The following is a 20723-nucleotide window of genomic DNA, read 5'->3' on the forward strand; positions in this document are numbered from 1 at the left end:
CTGATTCAATGGTAGCAGCCTTGGGCTAAATGGGGCTGGGAGACACAAAAGGGAGACACAATCTGTGAAGGGTTTTTTGATCAGTTGGTGATTGAAATTCTACTGCTCTGAGTTGTTGCATACTCACTGCATCTGAGGTACTCTTAAGGCCGCCATGTCATGTCTGCCTCCCACAAACCCTGAATGGAACAGGATAGGGAATAGGGATTCTCCATGTTGTAAAAAGAGGACATCTGCAGAGATTCAGTGACTTCCCCAGTTACCAGGTGGCTGCCCCAACTTTGCACCCAGGCCTTCTGTCACTAACCCAGACAGGAAACAGCTAGAGAATAACTGAGTAACAGCCTAAAGTTGGGACACAAGTTCAAGGTGCAGATTCATGCTTGCCTCAGTGGTCCAGGAATTGAGAATGAGGACAAGAGCCTTGCAGGTTACAATGGGTTATGCTTCATAGAGAAGACAAAACAGGAACAATTCAGTGTTTCTGTATCAAGTGAAGTAGTATGGTAATATTTTCAAGGAAGAAACACCTTTTTCATAGAGAATTTACTTGGTTAGTGAACAGAACTTTTCTTTCTTGGGCTAAATGTAGTCACTTCTATTTTATATCCTGAAGTGTCTGTCTCTCCTGGTGGAGACATGTGAGCACTGCCACGGGCCTGGAATGTCCCAAGAGGGTAAGAATAGCCCACAATGAGAGATGACTCCTGCTGGCTTCTGGTCACTGCAGTTGTCAGGAATCCTTCGCCTTAGAGGCAAGCAGCTTGGGGCCGTCTCAACTCAGCGACAGAAAAACCGACCTCTTGCTCCTGGGCTCACGTCTTTCCTTTCATATCTCCTGCTCTCCCTTTTAAGTCATTTGTAGCTAAGATATATTTATTCCTGCAAAGATTTTCCACCTCCTTAGAGATCACAAGCTTCCAAGGTGTCCAACAGCCCTGAGTCTGCAACATCCTGGCAGCATGGACCGTTTGGACTTGCTGGGGTTCCTCATTATCACATTAAACTGCAATGTGACCATTGTGGGTGAGTACAGGAAACACTCCCAAAACTGTTATTCTTTCTGTTTTCATCAGTTTGCCTATCCTACCTGCAAGAGAAAGGTCTATGTACTGCCAGAGCAAAGGGAACTGTGGGTTCAAGCTTCTTCTGATTTTGCCAGGGTTCCACCACCATTTAAGGAAGCCTTGGGTGTGAGTGTTCTTTCTCTCACGAAACATCTTCTTGCTGATATTCTGGTGCTGAGTTTGAAGGCTGAAACAGGTGGGAGGGGTATTTTTGTGTAATTCTTCTCTGGCTGCATTACTAGAAAAAGGAACGATATAGTAAAAGTTAAAGAGAAATTAATGCTTTCTTCTTGTTCATCGTTGTAGGGTTTAATCTTGAAGTTTAATTCGTGATGATTAGCAATTTCTCTTGTGCACTTTGAAACAAATACCAATTTTAGTGGTATTTTTTTTCACAAAGAAAGTAATAAGGATTTCTGAGTTTAGTGCAGACAAGTCAAATTTTTAGAGGTATGGGTGTCCTAGAAAATTTTGAGAAAAGGATTAAAATATGCCCTCAAAATTGTATTTTTCTTACTTGTTATTTTGTAGAATTTAAACAAAGTCAACTTGGTCTTAAAAGTTTGAATCAATAACTTTATCATGTAATGATATTCTTTAACTGCCTTCATTTGTAATAGTTTTGTTTTTCTGCTATCAGGTAATGTTTTTTGTATCTCATTACAAAACAAAATATTTACAAATTATTTTGACTGAGTCTTAAACATGCCCAAAACAGTTGATTCATGACATGAAAAGAGTTTTGAAGTTATTTTGATTCCCTAGGTTGGTTATATTTATTCATGATAAATTGAAAAAAGACAAACCTCCTTATTTCATAATAATTGAAATGGGGGAAAGGAATTGTGAATTACTGAAAATTTTGAAAAATCGAATGTTCTTAAAGACATTTGATTTCAAAGACCATAAAGCAACCTTAAATATAAGCCCTGTTATTAAATAAAGGTCTTGTGGACCATTATCATAAATACTTACTGAAATTAACAGTCGTATCTGCCGTACACAGTTACAGGGATGTGCTAACATCCTTTTCGGAAAAGCTTATCCCCCTAAGAAGAGTAAGATCTTATTTGTATCATTAATTTGCTCAGCCCAACTTTCTTTACAGGTCTTTCAGTCCAGGAGACATTACCAAACGTTTGAACTAGCAGAATCAGATTAAACATTTTTAGTATCTATTCTTCTTTAAAATCTGCTAATCTCAAAGCATTTACAAACAGGTAGTTCCCACGGTGTCTGACACATTGTAAGTGCTCAATCAATATTTGTCAATTGTACTAAGTAGCTGATGCTGTTGCTGTGACTAAAATACATGCTTCTGAACTTCTCACTTCACTCTCAGCCCCAGCCAATATTTAAACGTTGTTAGGAGGAAATATGTTTGCATGGTGGTGAATGGTGCCGGTCCTGCTTCTTCTTTTCCAGGGAAAATCTGGCTTATCTTCATGATCCTGCTGAGGATGGTGGTGATCGTTGTGGCCGGGTCCCCAGTCTACCAGGACGAGCAGGAGAGGTTTGTGTGCAACACACTGCAGCCAGGGTGCGCCAATGTCTGCTATGACATCTTCGCCCCTGTGTCCCATCTGCGCTTCTGGCTGGTCCAAAGTGTGTCTGTCCTCCTTCCTTCCGCGATTTTCAGCGTCTACGTGCTGCACAAAGGAGCCGAGCTCGCCGTCCGGGGACCCTGCAAGTTCGATGGCGGTCCCGGGGGCCAGGCCCCTTCCGAGCCGAGTCCTGGGGATGGTTGCTGCCCGCCGCCTTGCAGGGAGGGGCGCGGCCTGGTGGTGCCAGACTTCTCCTGCGGTTACATTGCGCACCTCTGTCTGCGGACTCTGACAGAGGCAGCTTTCGGGGCCTTTCATTACCTCCTCTTCGGATTCTCCGTCCCCAAGAGGTTCTCCTGCTCACACTCTCCTTGCTCTGGCGCGGTGGACTGCTACGTGTCTCGGCCCACGGAGAAGTCTATCCTGATGCTCTTCCTCTGGGCGCTCAGCGCGCTCTCCGTGCTGCTCAGCGTGGCTGACCTGCTCTGCAGCGCGCGCAGGAGGACGCGTGAGGGGCCGGGCCTCGCTGCGGGCCGCCGGGGGAGGAGGCCGGGTCCCGCGGCCCCGGGCGGGCGGTGGGAGGACAGGGCAGCGCTCGAGCACCCTGGCTCGTGGACCGCAGGGCACGGTGCCCACAGTCCCAGCGGTCAGTCCGCTGTGTCGGGGCGGATGGAGCTTCCAGATGAGGAAGAGAGTGAGGGGCTGTCTTCAGCCAGCGACAAGCTGCCCAGGGCTTGCACTGAGCGTGGGGGCAGGTCCCACAGAGAGACCTCCCAAGACCCCAGCCGCGAGCATCCCTTAACACCCTGCAGTCTGCCGGCCAGGCACTGCGCAGCTAGTCCGCGGCAGCCCCTCGCTCGGCGGGCCGGCGCTGGGAGCGCCCCGCTCCTGGGGTCGAAAAGGTCCGAGTGGGTGTGAAGAGGGCGGCCAGGCAACGCAGTGAGCAGCGCTCCAGTACCGGGGCCACCGTCCTGTCCGAAAGGAGACGGACACCCGAAGATGCAGCATCACCTTGGCACCGGGTAAATGTTATCCCCACGATGTTCCTGGAGAATATCAACAGGCAGGAAGACCAGCTGGCCCGGGACAAATGGACTTGGTGGGAGACTCAGACTCGCACTACTGATTTAATCTAGAAAACTACTTCTGCTGAAAAAAAGCCCTTGACATTCAAATACGGCCTGGAAGCTAAAATGATTAACTGGGGAGTGTCAGGTGACTTACTGATCATGCCACACTCTGGTCTCTGGTCTTATTCTTTGCCATCGTATGTGCTTAATGTAAAGCACGTTCTCTTACATTTACAGAGCTCATTGTTTTCTGGTGAAATATTATGAGGGTTTTTTGGTTTATTTGTTTGTTTTTCTGCTTGGATAAAAGAGGCATCTTACGCATGTCATCAATAGAGAGACATTAGTTTACCTTCTCCAAACCCCTTTAATAAAATTAATGCTGGCTGGGTTGTGATATCCCACTTCACACTTCATTGTGTTTAGGAGAAATGACAAATGCAGAAAATATGGCTAGTAAACCATTGGCGTCTTTTGGGGGCATCTTCGATGGTTATTGTACGTGGGTGGAAGGTGCACAGGAGGTGGGTTGGGCCTGGGCTTGCTTGGTTGTTCCTGTGTGTCTCTGAGCGGCGGTCCTCACTGAGTAGAGGGAGCACTTCGCTATTCCTGGGTGGCCATAGAACTGTCCCATGTTTCCCAGTCTGGGTTTCACCTGTGTCCTTTAGAGAGTTGTCCAGTTCAGGATGCTCTGAGAATCTTCATGTTCTAGTGGAGAGGAGGAGAAACACTAGGAGAGTCCTGGCTTCCCAGTCCATGGGCCTGCTTTCCGTGTGCGCACTAGAAACAGACGGCTGGCTGCCTCTGCTCTGGGGAGGGGCTCCCTATACGTGCCTGTCTGTATTCCTCCGCATTGCTCTGGTTTGCGTGACTATGTTACCGTGCTTCCCTGAAAGTAAGACCCGGCCTTATATTAATTTTTGCTCCAAAAGACGCATTTGGGCTTATGTTCAGGGGATGTCATTCTGAAAAATCATGCGAGGGCTTATTTTCTGGTTAGGTCTTATTTTCGGGGAAACAGTAAGTGCTTTAGTGCTGCTTTAACCACCCGATAGGAGGATGCAGTGTGGCAGAAAGGGTTACTGTAGGACAGGATAAAGCTGCTCACCTTCGTCAAGAGAGGAGAAAGAGCCATCTGGTATGCTTCCAGAATTGATGAATGTCTTCTGGTCCCCAAACAAAGAATGGCTGAGGAAGAGGAATTGCCCTCACGAATTCAAATGAGAAAAAAGGTGAACAAATGCACTCATGAAACCAACGATACTTTAAACTGTTCTAAAGATGACTTTGACGTTACATATGTGCCAGGATGAAGAATAACATCCTATTTGACATATCTACAGGATGTCAAAGCAATTGGCTGAAATTAAAAAAAAAATCATCCAAAATTGGTTGGACCATAAAGCTATTTGAATGAATGTGCCTATATTTAACATGTGCAGTAAATCAATCTCTCTCTCTCTCTCTCTCTCTCTCTCTCTCTCTCTCTCTCTCTCTCTCTCTTCAATTCATTGAAAACCATGAGCCATGACTCAGACCCCTTTCTTCAATACTTTGATCAATGTCTGCACATAGCATGGGGTAAATCTGGTTCTTGTCCCTTGCAACATGGAATTCTGGTGGACTTCCCAAGGTTGGGCATAGTCTTAGAGATATAAGGATTCTCTAGGGATTCATCATTGTTTTAAAAGTAAGCTCCACAGGCCCCGCAAACACCCCAGTATTAGCACTGACAATGTTCAGTGATGGAATCAACTCAGTCTTGGTAGTATGTGCCCATGCAGGGTGCCTGGATAATAGCTGGGAAAGGGAAGTGGCAAATGCTGAGCTAAGGTTCTTTCTTGGCTATGGCCCCAGCAAGAACTGAGCATAGCATGTCTCTGTCCCTCTCCTATTGGAGTCCATGTTCAAGTTTGGCTTTACTAACAAGTGTGATTATATTTGGGTGGCACTGGGAAGGGCAGCTTTGGCCTCTGCATTGATGTCCACAATCCCACTGTCATAGAATCAGAGCCTTGACTTTGTTCCATGGAAAAGTGTACATACTATTCAGAGCAATGGGTGCTAAGAGGGAAAGGGAGAAGTAAAGAGTCAAGGGTAGGACTCTGGGTTCCAATCGGATGACTACTATCACTTGGCAGTTCACTTAGTTCCTCTGGGCCTCAGTTTCCTTCTCTGAGTGACAAGGGACTCAGACTAGATGATTCCTTAGTACTCTATAAGTTTAGGAATCCATCAAGAAGATGTACAGCTATCAGTCTTTTTAACCTAATGGGGTTAATTCATTAGAGCCTTCCATCCTACTAACTGCCTAAGCACAGGTTTGGATAAGATGAAAATGGCCAGAACAAGAGAAGCCTGCGTGTCCTGGGAAGAGCTGCCATGGGAGAGCTGCCATGGAAGAGAGAGGGGATCCCATGGAAAGTGAGAAGGGGCTCTAAGGACAATTCACTGATTTCATGCCCTGTTGAGTGATGGCAGAGGGCTTAGTGGACAGGCACTGGGATCCTCTGATGTGACCTCACCCTGTGGGGAAGAAGCTTGCAGACAAGGCTTTGAGTGTTGTGGAATCTGGTTGACTATGTTAGTGTCACTGTAAATGCATTGTTAGAACATGCCGAGGGAGGCGACCCTCCTTCTCTTTGCTCTCACGCAGGACACTGCAAATCTCCCCTAATTTTGTAACTTAGGTTTTGAAGCCTTTAAAAATGTTTTCTAATTATTTAAGAGAAGGGAAAATTTTTTAGACTGTATCCAAAAGGTAAGAGAAAGTAGAAAAGCATGTGGCTATCAATCTTCCTTTTCAAGATTTTAATCTGCTTCTCTGTATCTTTGGCTCACTGGATACCATGAAAGATGGTTCATGGGGTTGTATTCCTACTCCAGGGAGTTACTGAATTGCCATTGTCTAAGGCAGAGGCAGTGGCAAATTAAGGTAATTGTAGCTGCTGTAACAGGTAAACCCCAATCATAGCCACTTAACAGAAGAAGTTTCATAAAGTACAAAGTGAGTGTTCCTGATTGATTGGCAACTTTCCTTTGGATGGTGATTCAGGGAAACTTCCATCCTGTGGCTCCATCCTCTTCCACCCATGGAACCAAGATTGCTAAGGTGGGACAAGGCCAGTGCCATAGGTCAAATCTGGAGAGGGCGCCAGCCTGTCTGGACACAATCTCCAACGAGAACTCAGTCTTGACTGCTCTGGAGGCTGCAAAAAGCAGCCTAGTTATGTGCCTAGAAAGAAAGAGGAAAAGTTTGGCCAGCACGTACCCAGTGTTTGCCTCAGGGAGCAACCATTTTCTGGGCACCTGCCCCATAAGAGGCATTTAATAAATCCTTAGTGACCAAAACACTGGTCTCAGAGTAGGGGAAGCTAAGCAGATATGTTAGCTCAGGTGGATGCACTGGGACTGGAGAGAAGAGAAAGGAGGTGATAAGGTTGAAGAGAACTGACTGAACTGAGCCTAGGATCCAAATCTCTCCTACTTAGGGACTGTCCTTTTATAAATCTGATCGTTTCAAATAAGAAAGGATCTTAGTTTAAGTGTGTGTGCCTTAGTTTCACTCTTCAGTCTTTGCACAGTATGAAAGTCTCATTAGATATTGTCTAACTTTCCAGGAACTTAATTCAGAAATCTTCCCAGGTTAATATCCAGGTGGATCCCCAGGTGGTATAATCATGGCGGGAACCCACTGGTGGCATCCAAATGCTGAACCAACATGTATTGCAGCTGACTGCCTGCTGAGACAAACATGAATGAAAGATTATGAGGGTCAATGAGATTATGCTTGTGCTTCACCAAGGAAAGTATTATTTACAGAATTAACAAATGTGAGGGTTTTTTGGTAAGATGTTGCAATCTAGTGTGAGAACCTATTTTGAGTTTCTGAGTGTAAATTTTGTTTCAGGCAAGACTGATGAGGAGGGTGGTGCTTTGTAGATGAGGTGGGAGGGGGGAACCCGGGCTTCACAGGCACAGACTTGCCAAGGATCTCCTACAGGTCAGGTTCCTCCCACTCGTAACTTTAGCATTCCCCCTCCAGGGGCTGCGTATCAGCAGAAGCTGTAAATCCTGCTGGCTGTATTTTGGTTGTGCTATGGGAGAAATGTTTCCTAGGAATGAAGCAGATGTCTCTCCCCCATTTGAAATATATGTATACATATATCTTTTTTCCTTCCTCCTGTCAATCATAGAGCAAATTTCTTCCTCCATGTTGAGACTTGAAAGAGATATGTGAGTGGCAGGAAATACAACCAAAAGAAGTGACTACATTTCCTCATACACTGAACTCAGATGAAACAAATTTCATGTAGAATTCAGGAAATTAAAAGCCAAATGCAAAAACTAGACGTTAGTAACAAGAGTTCCCTTCTTCCCCAGACAGATAGAGCAGAGAAGTACACGGCATGTTTCAAATAGTAAGTGATTGTAAAGAGTGTGCTTACTTGGCCGTGACATTGATTGGCCATTCATTTCCTTGGCCAGCTTAAAACGGAAAGACTCCCCAGTGTATCACCTGTGTAATACTGGGTGGTTCTCTCCCTCCAACTCTACTTGTCTCCTTCTCTAGAGCCTCTTCTTGGTCTTCACAGCCCTTGTACGTTGTTTTATCAATAGGCTGAGAAACAAGATCTCAAATCAATGGAGCTACATTGACAAACCAGTATTTATTTATTGAGCATTGGCTCTGTACCTAGCATTCATCTCTTGCTTTTGTTTCTTTCTATGAAGCTAAAAAAAAAAAGTCAACTTATCACATGAGAGGCCCGCAAACTAGTGGGAACATTGTTCTAGTGCCTCTGTTAAAAAAAACTCCAATTCCTGTGAACTTAATTTTTCTCAGTGCTGGAATGGGCACAGGAGGACTGCTTCACTGGATGGGCTTGTGGGAAGTGCAGATGAGACAGTGGACATAGAAGCCGCCTGATAGGGACAAAGCCATGGGTCATGGCAGGGTGTTTCTTGGGCTGTGAACTTATTCACACTTGACAGACAGATCACTTAAAGAGGTCTCTCCAGGAATGGCGATGATAGGACATTTGCACGAGGAGGAAGATGTCCACAGACTTAGGAATGCTCCCAACCTTCTTCCCACATCCCGTCTGACCAGCAGAGGACTTTCTTGGACCACATTTAGGATGCAATATCTAAAGGCACCAAAATTGATTTTTGGTGGTACTTCTTGACCATTTCCATTCTCCTCTTTTATTTATTTCTGCCCAGAAAAAAGCAGCATTTAAGAACTCTCAGCAGCAGATCTGGGAATACTATTAGGTTACTTTGGATGACAGAGGGGGTGAGGCATTAAGGCTAACGGGAACTCATAGGCAATCTGACCTCATGGGAAGCAGATAATTTCATGAGACAATGATACATCCTCTTGGAGTTGAGGGGCAGACTCTCATTGCTAATTTTTATTTTTGCCCCCAAGTGTCTGATCTTCTACTATTCCCTGGGTTTTCACATGATCAGGCTGCAAACTGCAAAGGTTTGGCTTGAGATGTGGATTTCAAAAAAAAATTAAATTTATTGGAGTGACAATGGTTAGTAGAATTACACAGGCCCCAAGTGTACAATTCTACAATACATCATTATACATCACACTGTGTGCTCACCACCCAGAGTGAGCTCTCCCTCCATCACCATATACTTGACCCCCCGTTACCCTCCTCTACCATCCTCCAGCCCCCTCCCCTCTGGTAACCACCAAACTGCTCTCGGTGTCTATGAATTTTTGTTTCTTTCTTTGTTTGTCTTGTTCCTTTGAGTTTTATATCCCACATGTGAGTGAAGTTGAGATGTGGATTTGTGATAAAAGATGACAGCCAAGACAGACAATGGCGGAACTAGGCAGATATTGCAAACGCTATGGTAGGACTGCTCAGGTCTGCTCACCACTGCTAGTGGTGTTACGCAAGCGCAGATATTTTCTCTTCCTTCATTCACGAGTCCTTCTTCCAGCTGTTTACTAAACAGCTACAAAAATTCCCTTATGGCTGCAACCTGTCAAATAAGGTATCTGCAGAGATGTGTGAGCTTTCACACCCCCCACCCCTTGGTTTAAGAAATGATGTTATTTTATGTTTACCATTTTTTTTCCTCCTGTTTTTGTGCTTTAGAAAGTTAAAGTGCTTTTGGTCTCAGAAATTGTACTCGAGAGCCAGTTCAAGATCTATAAATTGGTCTTCCTCACCTGGGATATTTGATCCGAAAAAAGCCTCAGGCATTATTAAAGTTGACACTAAGTGTACCTCGTACCATTTCTTTCAGAAATGAAAATCAGTAATTTTATAGAGGTGGTTTGTGGGATTGGCCATTAGAAGGAAATAAAGACTTATGCTAATGCAAGTTCATCAAATTTTGTTGTGTGTCCAAAGTGGTTCTTCAGAGAGAAGTTAAGACTTTTACTCCAGGGACAATGAAATATTTCCATTCTCTCACTAGCTTAGGGCTCTGAGAACATTAGCTTTTCTTTGCGTGTCTTCATATCCTCATCTATTAAAAAAAGCATTACCCTTCTACCTAGAATTATGATACTTATTGTCAGAATGTGGAATAAGGGGATTTTACCCTTTTGGAAGTAAGGTAAGTATAAATATTGATGATTAGTCATTATGTCCATGTATTTATTGAACATCTTTTATATGTCTGGTACTTGTGCAAGGCGTGGGACGAGTTACAAGAGAAAGATAAGGAGAGCCCATCTGTGTGTTTGAGGATCTCTTTCGATGAGACAATTGGGGAATAAATGAGGGAACATATACTTAAAAATTAAATTTCATGGTTCAGACTTGAATATTTCTCTGTAAAATTTCTATTTTTTATAGGTAAACCACCACTCAACCGAACAGGAAAACTTCTTGCATGAAGTAAAAGAACTGGGCCACCTCCCTTACTCACTTGGGGGATGGAAGACAGCTGGGCCTTTGGGGTCAGACTTCTTCACCTTCTCGTGACCCTCGGCTCCCTCCAGGTGCCTCTCCCTCAGGTGCCTACCTTCTCACTGTGCTGTGTGACCTTGGGTCCTAACCCAGACTTCAGCCCCCAGGAGGCCATTCCCCCCAGTGCCAACCTCGGCATCATGGAATCCTCAATCTGCCAGGGACCTTAGTGACTCAGATTTAACCAGGGGAATGAAAGTCCAGGAAGGTGAGGTAACCCATCTAAGATAATCTGGTCTGTTGGTGGATAAACCTTCTCACTCCCAGCTGGTTTTGGCAACATTTGTTGTTGCAGGATACCTTCTCGAAGGCAGTCATCCAAAGGAACCTAATACAGTTTGCTCACAAAGCTTAATATTCACAATAGTGTAAACTCCCTAGGAGCATTAACAAATTAAGAGACGATTCAGGGTGCGCAGAGAATGAATCTTTAACAGTGGTATTTGAGGCAAAGGAAGACGTCTATTGCAGACCTATCGAAGAACATTTCTTGCAGTTAAAAAAATTATAATAGAAATACAAGAACATAGAAGTTTTGAAATAATGCCGCTCTCCTCACTCTGTAACACAGTATCATCATCTGTATTCTTAGGTTATTGTGTTTAACATTTTTAAATTGTATTGTAATGCTTATATTCTGCTTTTTTTTTCCACTTGCTAATAAATCACATACATTTTCCTGGCTCTTTGATCTTCATAACTTACCAATTTGAATGACTGTAGAATAGCCTATCAAGTGATGGTGCTGTATCTCCCCCAGCCTCTGCTGGTGAACAAAATGCTTCTAGCTTTTTATTATTAGAAAACAAAATAGCACGAGTACACAGCCCTTTTCTCTTAATTGGGTTATTTCTTTGTGCTATATTTCTAGAAAATTTTTAAGTTCACATATATCTTCTACTGGCTATTAAGCTACTTTTGACCACATGCAGACTACTATTTGTGATGCTGCCATAATTTCATGGGTTGAATTTAAAATGCTAACCTTGATGATGCCATTTCCCTCTGGTACTTTATCTAGAACTTGGGTGACCTCTGTCTACGTAGACGGGATGTTTGAGCTCTCCCCATTAAGCCCGTCAGTGAAGTTTTTCAACGGCATGAAACTGAGTCATAGGTGAAGCATATTAATTATATTTTAGCAATTGACCAGTTATTAAAATAGTTGGACTTACATATGAGAGAGTTTAATAAGATTTATAAATTGGGCCAACTTTCAAAAGAACTTGATCAGCTAGGTGTGTTTAAATGCTTTCCATGTTGTAATTACTTATATCACGATTATCATCCGGGTTTGAGGAAATTGCCTTTCTGGAATAAAGTTCAGTCCAGATTGAACTCAAAATCTCAATTCTATCTTTTCCAACCTGGAGCTCCCCGCTGTCCTGAGTAAGAGCTGGTCTTTGCAGGCCCCTGGCTCCTCTGCCTGATGTACTTATTTCACCTTGGGAGCCCCTAGACCCATCCACAGGGATGCTGAGAAGGCGTTATCTGCTGCAGATAGACGTTCAGGAAGTGGAATCTACATGACTGTTACTGGTTGGAGGGGGGAAGCAGATAAGGAAGAAGGATGAGAGCCTAGCTTGGTTTACTTGGATGTATTCACCCAAAGGGGAAACCCTGGTGGAGGAAGTAGCTTCTCATGGCCCCTGGTTTAGCAGTGCTGAGGTTGAGTTGTCCGTGGAGCATTTAGGAGGAGATGTATAGCGGGAAGCTGGACTTATGGACCAGAGCTTAGAGACAGGTTTGGCAGGGGGTAGACTTGGGAGTCATTAATATAGAGCTGCTGCCAAATCCTTAGCTGTTCTTTCCCACAGACTCTACCCTCTGCTTCAGGCAACCCCACATCTCCTTGGTGACTCGAAGGGACAGGAAAAGCCAATGGTTTCAGCAAGGCTGTCAAGATCCCTACAATCACCTCTAAGTGAGTAAGTCCCTTATTTTCCAGTTTATATAACAAAGCAGTCCTGGTTTATTTATCTTGCGCAGTGAGTGTGTTGGTGGCACAAATAGCAGATCAGCCTCATTCCAGTTCTCAAATATCTATGCTTGGGTTTACATATTTCTTAAAGCTCTAAACTCTTTGCTTCTGTGTTCCCTCTTCTGGCACTACCTAAGTTTCTACCCCAAACTTCTGAAGGGATGGATGGTCTATACCCCAGTTAGGCCCACAGTGCTGCCCCCTTCCCTGGACAAATGAGCTGTTACCTCCCACCCCTTGTATTTCCATGCCATTGTGGAGAGGAATGGTCAGGTATCCTACACTATTTTATCTGGTGGAGAGAGCAGAGAGTTCCGTATTTACTTAATGTGAATTTTATCCGCATGAGTTTTGTTGTTAAACCTGATCTCTTTTTTTGTTTAACTGTCCTCATACTGTTTCGACTTTTATTCTTGTTGCTAGATTGCCTTTTTCTCAGATTAAATTTACCTTGTATGGGGAGAAATATTATTTAAATTTCAACATGGCTGCCTATTTTATTGCCAAGTTTACTTTCCAGACACAACTGGACAAGATGACCCAGGGACAGTACCCAGAGTGCAGAGAAGAGAAGATGACCAGGGCAGAGGTCCCAAGGGGCTGCCTGGTGCTGGCCTTTCTGTATAGAATGGCCCAAGCACCCAAATTGGTGCTAGTATAAATTCATGGTTTCTAGTAAAGTCCTTAACACTGTTCCTCCAAGTTCCCTAGTAGTTACCTCTATATTTCCCATCAATCATTTTAAATGTTTCTACTCTCCTCACACCTTAACAGCTGACAGAAAAGTCATCTAATGGGAACTTCTCAACAGCCCACTACTCTTCACCCTATTCCTGGATTTCCTGTTTGCATGGCTGTGTTGCTCATTGGATTCCAGCACTTAACGAGGGCTTCTTGTGTGCCAGGCGGTGTTTTGTGCCTTGTCTGGACTGTGTCATTTAATCTGCCGTAATGCCCCCATGAGCGAGGTGGAATACAGTAGTGGGTAGTGGTACTCAGGGTGCAGATGAAGAAACTGTAGTTAGAGAAGGTTCTATAAGCTCCAGGTTCCCCACTGTAGCCCCAGCAGATGGGATAGTGTCTGGGACTGGGTAGGTGTTCAATAAACAATTTTTAAAATCAGTTTTAATAGAGGAGGAACTTAAAGCCTCTGGGGCCAAGGCAGCACACAGGGAAGGGTGAAGACGTGAGATAGAGAGGGAATTAATAACAAAAGAGTTATTCAAGTCAATAGAGAAGCAGACAAAGAATACAGGTGAGGGGATTGACTCTGAGTGGAAGGGACCAGAGTGGAGCAAATAAAGCTGTTCCTGGGAGGGTGAAGGGGTTTCTATAGCCAAGTGTGGTTGGAGAGAGGTGAGGAGAGGAGTTAATAGCTGCTGTAAGGAATGGGGAGGAAGGGACCAAGGACACACAGAAGAGATTGCCTGGTGTCTCTGTGGCTGGGGGAGGAGGGCATTCATTGAGGGCCTACTGCATGCCGAGAGCATAGGTCCTATTATTTCTTTCTCCCAGTAACCCGTGACCAATATTTTACACATTAAAAAACTGAGGCTCACTGCTAACTTTTTCAAGGTCATGCAGTGGAGGAAACTGGGGTAGGAATTTAGCTCTGACTCCAAAAACCTGTGTTTTTTTCTCTCTACACCTTTCTGCCTCCAGTGAGCTGTTGGCTCATTACGGAGAAAAGCACTTTCCATAGTGTAATCAACTCTTGGCTCGCTCAAGGCTTTTTAATCACTCCTTTTCTGGGCCAGGAACAGAGAGAGGATGCTTATGGTCACGGAGGTACAACCTTTGCCAATTGCTGAGTTTTTAATCAAATGAGGGTTTTGCAGCTGCTTGATTAACTCATTCTACGTGTCTCTGTCTGATCGGGTTGGTAGAAGTCTGTTTGCACCCGATCCTTTATCAGAGACCCAACATGTACAGAACCAGTCTGTTCTGGGTGTAAGTCACTTCAACCATGTGTTTTTACAGAACTTAAATTTCAAGAATGATGTAAAACAAAATCTAACATGTCTTTCAAACAGAGCTGTGGAATGGTATTGCTCTAACGCTTGGAATTTTTTGTTTTTATTGGGTGGGGCCCACCTATGGCTGGTTGTTGAAATTACTCATCAGAGGTGCAACTCTTGAATTAACTATTCAGACTTGGATACCTTTTAAAATCTAAACACTTTGGGGCAAAATGCTCCCTATATCAGTCAATTATACTTTGATGAGCACGACTAACTGATATGTTCATAAGACCATCTCTAAACGGGGCCATCATAAGCCTACCAAAGACTCCCTTAAGTATGTCCAAGGTATAGGAGTGTATGCAGTCTTTTTTGTGGTGGGATGGATGGGCTGTTGGAAAACTCAGTCCAGGACCTTGCCAATGACCCTGGGTGTATTTCTGTTACAGCACAAATGTTTCCTAATAGATTGGTACTCATTAGGTACTGTTGGGTCAGAAAGCATACCTTCTATATTGTATTTTTTTATACCTCACAGAAATTCTGGTATGGACTCTGGTCTGTATTCCTTTCCTTGGAGTCTTAACGGGTTTGGTTAGCAAAGAGATGAATAATGAATTTCATTATAAATAAAAGGATGCAGGATAGAACTTGGTACCTGAGAAGGAAATATGGAAGTTATCCAAGAGTAAGACACATAAAGAGGACCCACAAAGTTATATTTTACCTATTTTGCAAATTGGTCCTTGCCCCAAGCCCAGCCGGGTGCTTCCAGATAGGCTCTGGTCCAATGGGGCATATTATTGGAGATTTAGGGGCAAAATATAAGTCTGGAGAATGACATAAAATACGGGGTACAATGGAATCCAAGCTGTTTCAGTAAAGTCTTGATTGTGCTAAGGAAAAAACACTGCTGATAATCCGAATGGAATTAACACCTTTTGTTGTTAACTTGACACTTTTCATACAAGCTAATGAACAGCTTATCGTAAAACTTAATCAATGACTTTAAGGGTCTAAAAAAGAGTAATTAACTTTAGACCCACCTGTCAAAAAAAAAAAAATTTAAAAAAAATGGAGCCACTTTAAAATGGAGCTGGAGTTGCCATGCCAGAGGAACTGTTTTCTATGTCTTATGCCTCAAATCTTTGGAATGTTAAAATGGCAAAATAACTTTTGGACTGAACCTAAACAAACTTGTTTCCCAAAGAACTCTTTGCAAAGATAACAACAAAGCAATTATTATTACTACTGGACTGATGACTACTAGACTGAAAATTAGAAATATTTAGAATTCACATCGCTATGTTATCTGCACCAATAGAAATGCCTTCCTTCTATTGATGTAATTGTTCTCCTTCCCTTTCTCATAAATACCCCTTGCTTTTTTGTCCTAATCAAAATATTACTTGGACTTCTGCCTGAATTAATGATTCCCAAATAGCTATTCTTATTGATCTCAAATAAATGCTTGTTGCCTCTCATTTTGAAAGGCTTTTTTTTATTTTTAAGTTAACACACCCTTGCTTTATTGAACTTGGAAACATCTGTGTTAGTCTTGCACTAATCCTTCTTTAGTTGGCACAACATGATCATGTTGGAAAGTCATGGAATTCACCACATTCATCCTTTAATTAGGCTAAACTTGGATTTAAGAGCTTTTGTGTGATTTGGAAACATTCAATCTTTGGTCTCAGACTGTTAAATCCTTTGAGAATTTTGAAGTGCAAATATACAAATCATAATACAGTGTTAGATTCTGTTAATCTTAAGAGTATGTGAGTCATTTTAAACCTAGAGTATTTTAGACTTAGTCATTTCCTTCATATGAAATACAACTTTCCAGCATAAAAATTACAAAGTGTAAAGTTTTCCAGCATAAAGAATTTTAAGTCTAAAATATGGAAACTGTATATGGATATAATATTGCTAATGTGACTGCAGCATTTTGTTGCAACTCGGATTTAATTTTTTTTGGTTCATCTGTATTATTCTCCTCACAAACTTTCTTCTCTGTTATTTTTTGCTTCTTTATTCTTTTCACTGATTTAACTTTAGTGTGAGTTCATTTTCTTCATGGGCCAGTTAGTTACACATGAAGAAAGTGCCTACAGCTGAATATGGTGTTCTGAATCCCCTCCCATAACATGGTAGTTAATGGAGACACTGAATGTAATTCCAAGTTTCCTGTGCACAGTAGATGCTTAACAAATATGTGTTGAATGAATGGAATTTTAGAATGGGATAATTTAAAAAAAATTAAGGTAATTAATAGAACTTCACTTTTTTGAGTGGGTTAAAACAGTGATTCTTAACCATTATAAGTATTTTGGAAAACACAAACATCTCATTGAGGAGTATAATATCTTAATTTTCCTTTTTTTTGTAAATAGAGATTTAAAATATATATATTTTTCTCTCTATCATGTCGTTTGTTTCTCAGAAGAATGAGAAAGGCAGAGCAATAATTATTATCCTCATTTTATGGATGAGGAAAATCAAGTCCAGAAAAGTTAATAAGGTTATAGGCTAATGGAAGTAGGACAAGAACACAGAAGTTCTGATCTTAGTCTAGTTCTTTTTGTATTTTACTTCACTACTTTCAGTAGAAGGCAGACTGAATTATGGGGTATAGGAAGACATGTGAGTGTATTATTAGGGAGCTCTGGTAGTCATTAATTCTATTCAATAAATATTTTCAGTTTTTCTTTTTCTGGGCACATGGTAGGATTATTTCCCTGCACGTTTTGGGCTGCCATATGCCCATGTGACTTGCTTTGACCAATGGCACATGTGGATATGAAACATGTCATTTTCAGGCAGAAATTTTTAAGAATCTGTTGACACTTTCCTTCCCCAATAATGCAGGAATCATGGAGACACAGGCCAAGACTAAGCTTTAGCCAACCTGAATTTCTGAATACCGAAGGTGAATAGAATCCCTTTGCTGACACATATTGGACATGTGTAAGTAATACATTATTTTTTCTTGTGTTAAGCCACTGACATTTTGGAGTTGTTTGTTATTGTAGCAAAACCCAGCTTATTTTGATTGATACAGAAATTAAGGAGCAAAAATGTGTAAAGAATGCAAGGATCAATGGATGGATAGGTGGATGGATTGTTAGATGAATTAGTGGATGGACCAAAATAATCATTGGTGACTGGATGATGTCCAAGAGATAAACCTCTTCTCTTTGTACCAATATCCTAAATGCATAGGTGCAAATAAAGTGCAAACCACTGGGTTCTAGCAAGGTATTTTTACTGAGGACAAACTTATATGTTCATTTCCACAAGCAAAGTGTCTACAGATACACATTATACTTCTAGTCCCAGTGTGGTAGGCAGAATAATGACCATGCCACCCCAAAGTGCTCATGTCCTAATCCCAGGAATTTGTGAATATGTTACCTTACAAATATATTAAGGATCTTAAGATGGGAGTATCTCTTATCCTGGATTGTCTGGGCTGGCCCAATGTAATCACAAGGTGCCTTAGAAGTAAAGAGAGAGGCAGTTGAGTCAGAGAAGGAGATGTGACATCAGAAGCAGAGATTGAAGATGCAGGTGCTTCTAGAAGCTGGAAAAGACAAGGAAACAGATTCTCTCCTAGAGCCTCCAGAAGAAATGGAGCTCTGCTGACATTTTGATTTTAGCCCAGTAAGACCCATTTTGGACTTTTGGCCTCCAGAACAACAAGACAATACATTTGTGTTGTTTTAAGCCACTTAGTTTGTGGTAGTTCATTACAGGAGCAATAGGAAACTAATACACCCGGTTATCTATTGTTGTAAGCAAAGCCCAGCTTGGGTGGGAAACTCTTCTCTGACACTACCACCACAAGTTGTACTAAAAGTCCCTAAAGTAATTATCGATGGTAACACTCTAATGGTATTTGCTTTTCTGTGTTATAGTTCTCAAAGAAGTTGGTGTTGCATAACCAAATTTTTGCTTGTTACTAGAATAAACCAGTTGCCCATTGCACCACTGGAGAATCGTCTCTTAGCACCATCACAGAATTGAGAGAGAATGCTGGGTCTATGCATCCTTTTGATGCTAAACCAGGCCTTGTGTCACCCCACTAGTCCTTAAGCTCCTTGGAAACAGGAGTATGTCTTATGTTTCTTTGCATCTCCTTGTAGGCACCAGCACAGTGTTGTTGTTTTTTTCCTCAATTATAGTTGACATTCAATATTATTTTATATTAGTTTCAGGTGTCCAGCATAGTGGTTAAACATTTATATAATTTATGAAGTGATCTCCCGATAAGTCTTGCACCCACCTGGCACCATACATAGTTATTACAATATTGTTAGCTATATTCTCTAAGCTGTACTTTACACTTCTATGACTATTTTGTAACTACCAATTTGTACTTCTTAATCCCTTCACCTTTTTCACTCTGCTGCCCAACCCCCCTCACATCTGGTAACCATCAGTTTGTTCTCTGATGAGTCTGTTTCTGTTTTCCAACACGGTGTTTTAAGAGAAGTACGTGTCCCGTACAACATCATAATTTTGAGGGCTGATTATGTGCTTGATATAAAGATGGTTAAGACAGTGTCTTGAGTCTCATGAAGTTCACAGTCCAGTGGGAGAGAGATAGACATGAACAAATTATGATTGAGTGTGGTCAGTGTAATAATTGAGAAGGATGAATTGAGAAAGTTCTTCTGCAAACCTGAAGAGAAGTAAAAACTCAGTGTGAGGGGTCAGGGAAAACTTCAGAGAGGAGTTAAAACTTTGGCTGGGTCTTTGAAAATAAAAGACCCCTAAGAAGGGGTTTGCTGGTAGAGAAGGGCCTTCCAGTGAAGGCATGGTGTGTGGGGTGTTGTGAGACAGTGCGAGGTTGAGTGGGGCTGAATAGAAAGTGCTCATTCTTTCAGGATGGTGTTACAGGTCACCAGCTTTATGCCTTCATTTCCAAGTGCAGAATGTGGGGTTGGACAAGGTGAGCGATTCTCAACCCTACTGAGTGCGAATCTCAGAAGGGGGGTGGGGGTCCAGGCATCTGTGCGTTATGAACAGATTCTACTGTACAACCAGAATCCAGACCACTGAACTAAATGGGCTCATAATTTCCTTCTAGAACAGGAAATGATTCTATAAGATTGAATCATCTATAAATGATTCTATATGATTCTATAAAATTATACCCTTTGTATTAAAAAATATCGATTTCCATTTTAAGAATATTACTTCTAAAAATAGAATTTTTACTAACTGAATTTGAATTAAGTCTGTGCAAACTTAAGGTTTAAGTAAATATTTTATGTTTCTTAAGAGTAGATAGATTTTAAGATAATAATTATGGTTTCTAAGAGAAACTAAATTATTTGCATAAGTTGGTATTTATTAGTCAGGAAAGGTGGTATAATGTTCTGTCCCTAGGGTGGGAATAGAGTCAACCTCCAAACATAATTATGCCCTGGGATTTATTCTGCTACAGAGAGCCATTTTCTCAGTAAAATGTTGAGCTTGGTCCAGACTCTGGTCAGACTCAATATTGAACTTTTTTCTTATACGGGCAGGCATGTCATATGAAGTAAGGAGTGTTATTAGAAAGGGCCAGCAAACACTTCAACATTTTAACCTCAAATTTACCAACATACAAGGTCTCTGCTAATCTATGTCTTTTTAAAATGACTTGTTTGTTTTATTTACTGCTACTTCCAACTTCCCATTTTTGCTTTAAAAGTGCACATGGAGAAGAAAGCACAGGCAAAGTTTCATGACCCTGGATTTGGCAATGATTTCTTAGCTATGACACCAAAAAAGCACAGGCAACAAAAACAAATTTAGACAAATGGGACTACATAAAAATGAAAAATTTTTATATATCACAATATACAATAAACAAAGTAAAAAGGAAGCCTATAGAATGGGGGAAATATTTGCAAATCATATATCTGCTAAGGAGTTAATATAAAGAATATATAAAGAACTCCTACAACTCAACAATAAAAAAATCAAATAACCTGATTTTAAAAATGGGCAAAGAGATTGGTGCAGGCACTATGGAAAACAGTATGGAGGTATCTCAAAAATCTGAAAATGGAACTACCTTATGATCCAGCAATTCCACTCCTAGGTATCTATCCGGAGAAATCCAAAACTCTAATTCAAAAAAATTTATGCACTCCTATGTTTATT

General features: G+C 41.9%; 1 protein-coding gene across 1 annotated transcript; it reads left to right on the plus strand.

The window, feature by feature from the left end:
* Positions 1-255: 255 nt before the first annotated feature.
* GJD4 (gap junction protein delta 4) lies at positions 256-5143 on the plus strand. Its single transcript, XM_074324683.2, has 2 exons — positions 256-1026; positions 2493-5143. Exons 1-2 carry the CDS (start codon positions 963-965, stop codon positions 3527-3529), a joined length of 1101 nt encoding a protein of 366 aa, XP_074180784.2. The 5' UTR covers positions 256-962; the 3' UTR covers positions 3530-5143.
* The last annotated feature ends 15580 nt before the right edge of the window (positions 5144-20723 follow it).

The sequence above is a fragment of the Rhinolophus sinicus genome, chromosome 1, assembly GCF_057876585.1.
Source record: "Rhinolophus sinicus isolate RSI-liver-muscle chromosome 1, RSI-T2T, whole genome shotgun sequence".
Taxonomy (NCBI): domain Eukaryota; kingdom Metazoa; phylum Chordata; class Mammalia; order Chiroptera; family Rhinolophidae; genus Rhinolophus; species Rhinolophus sinicus.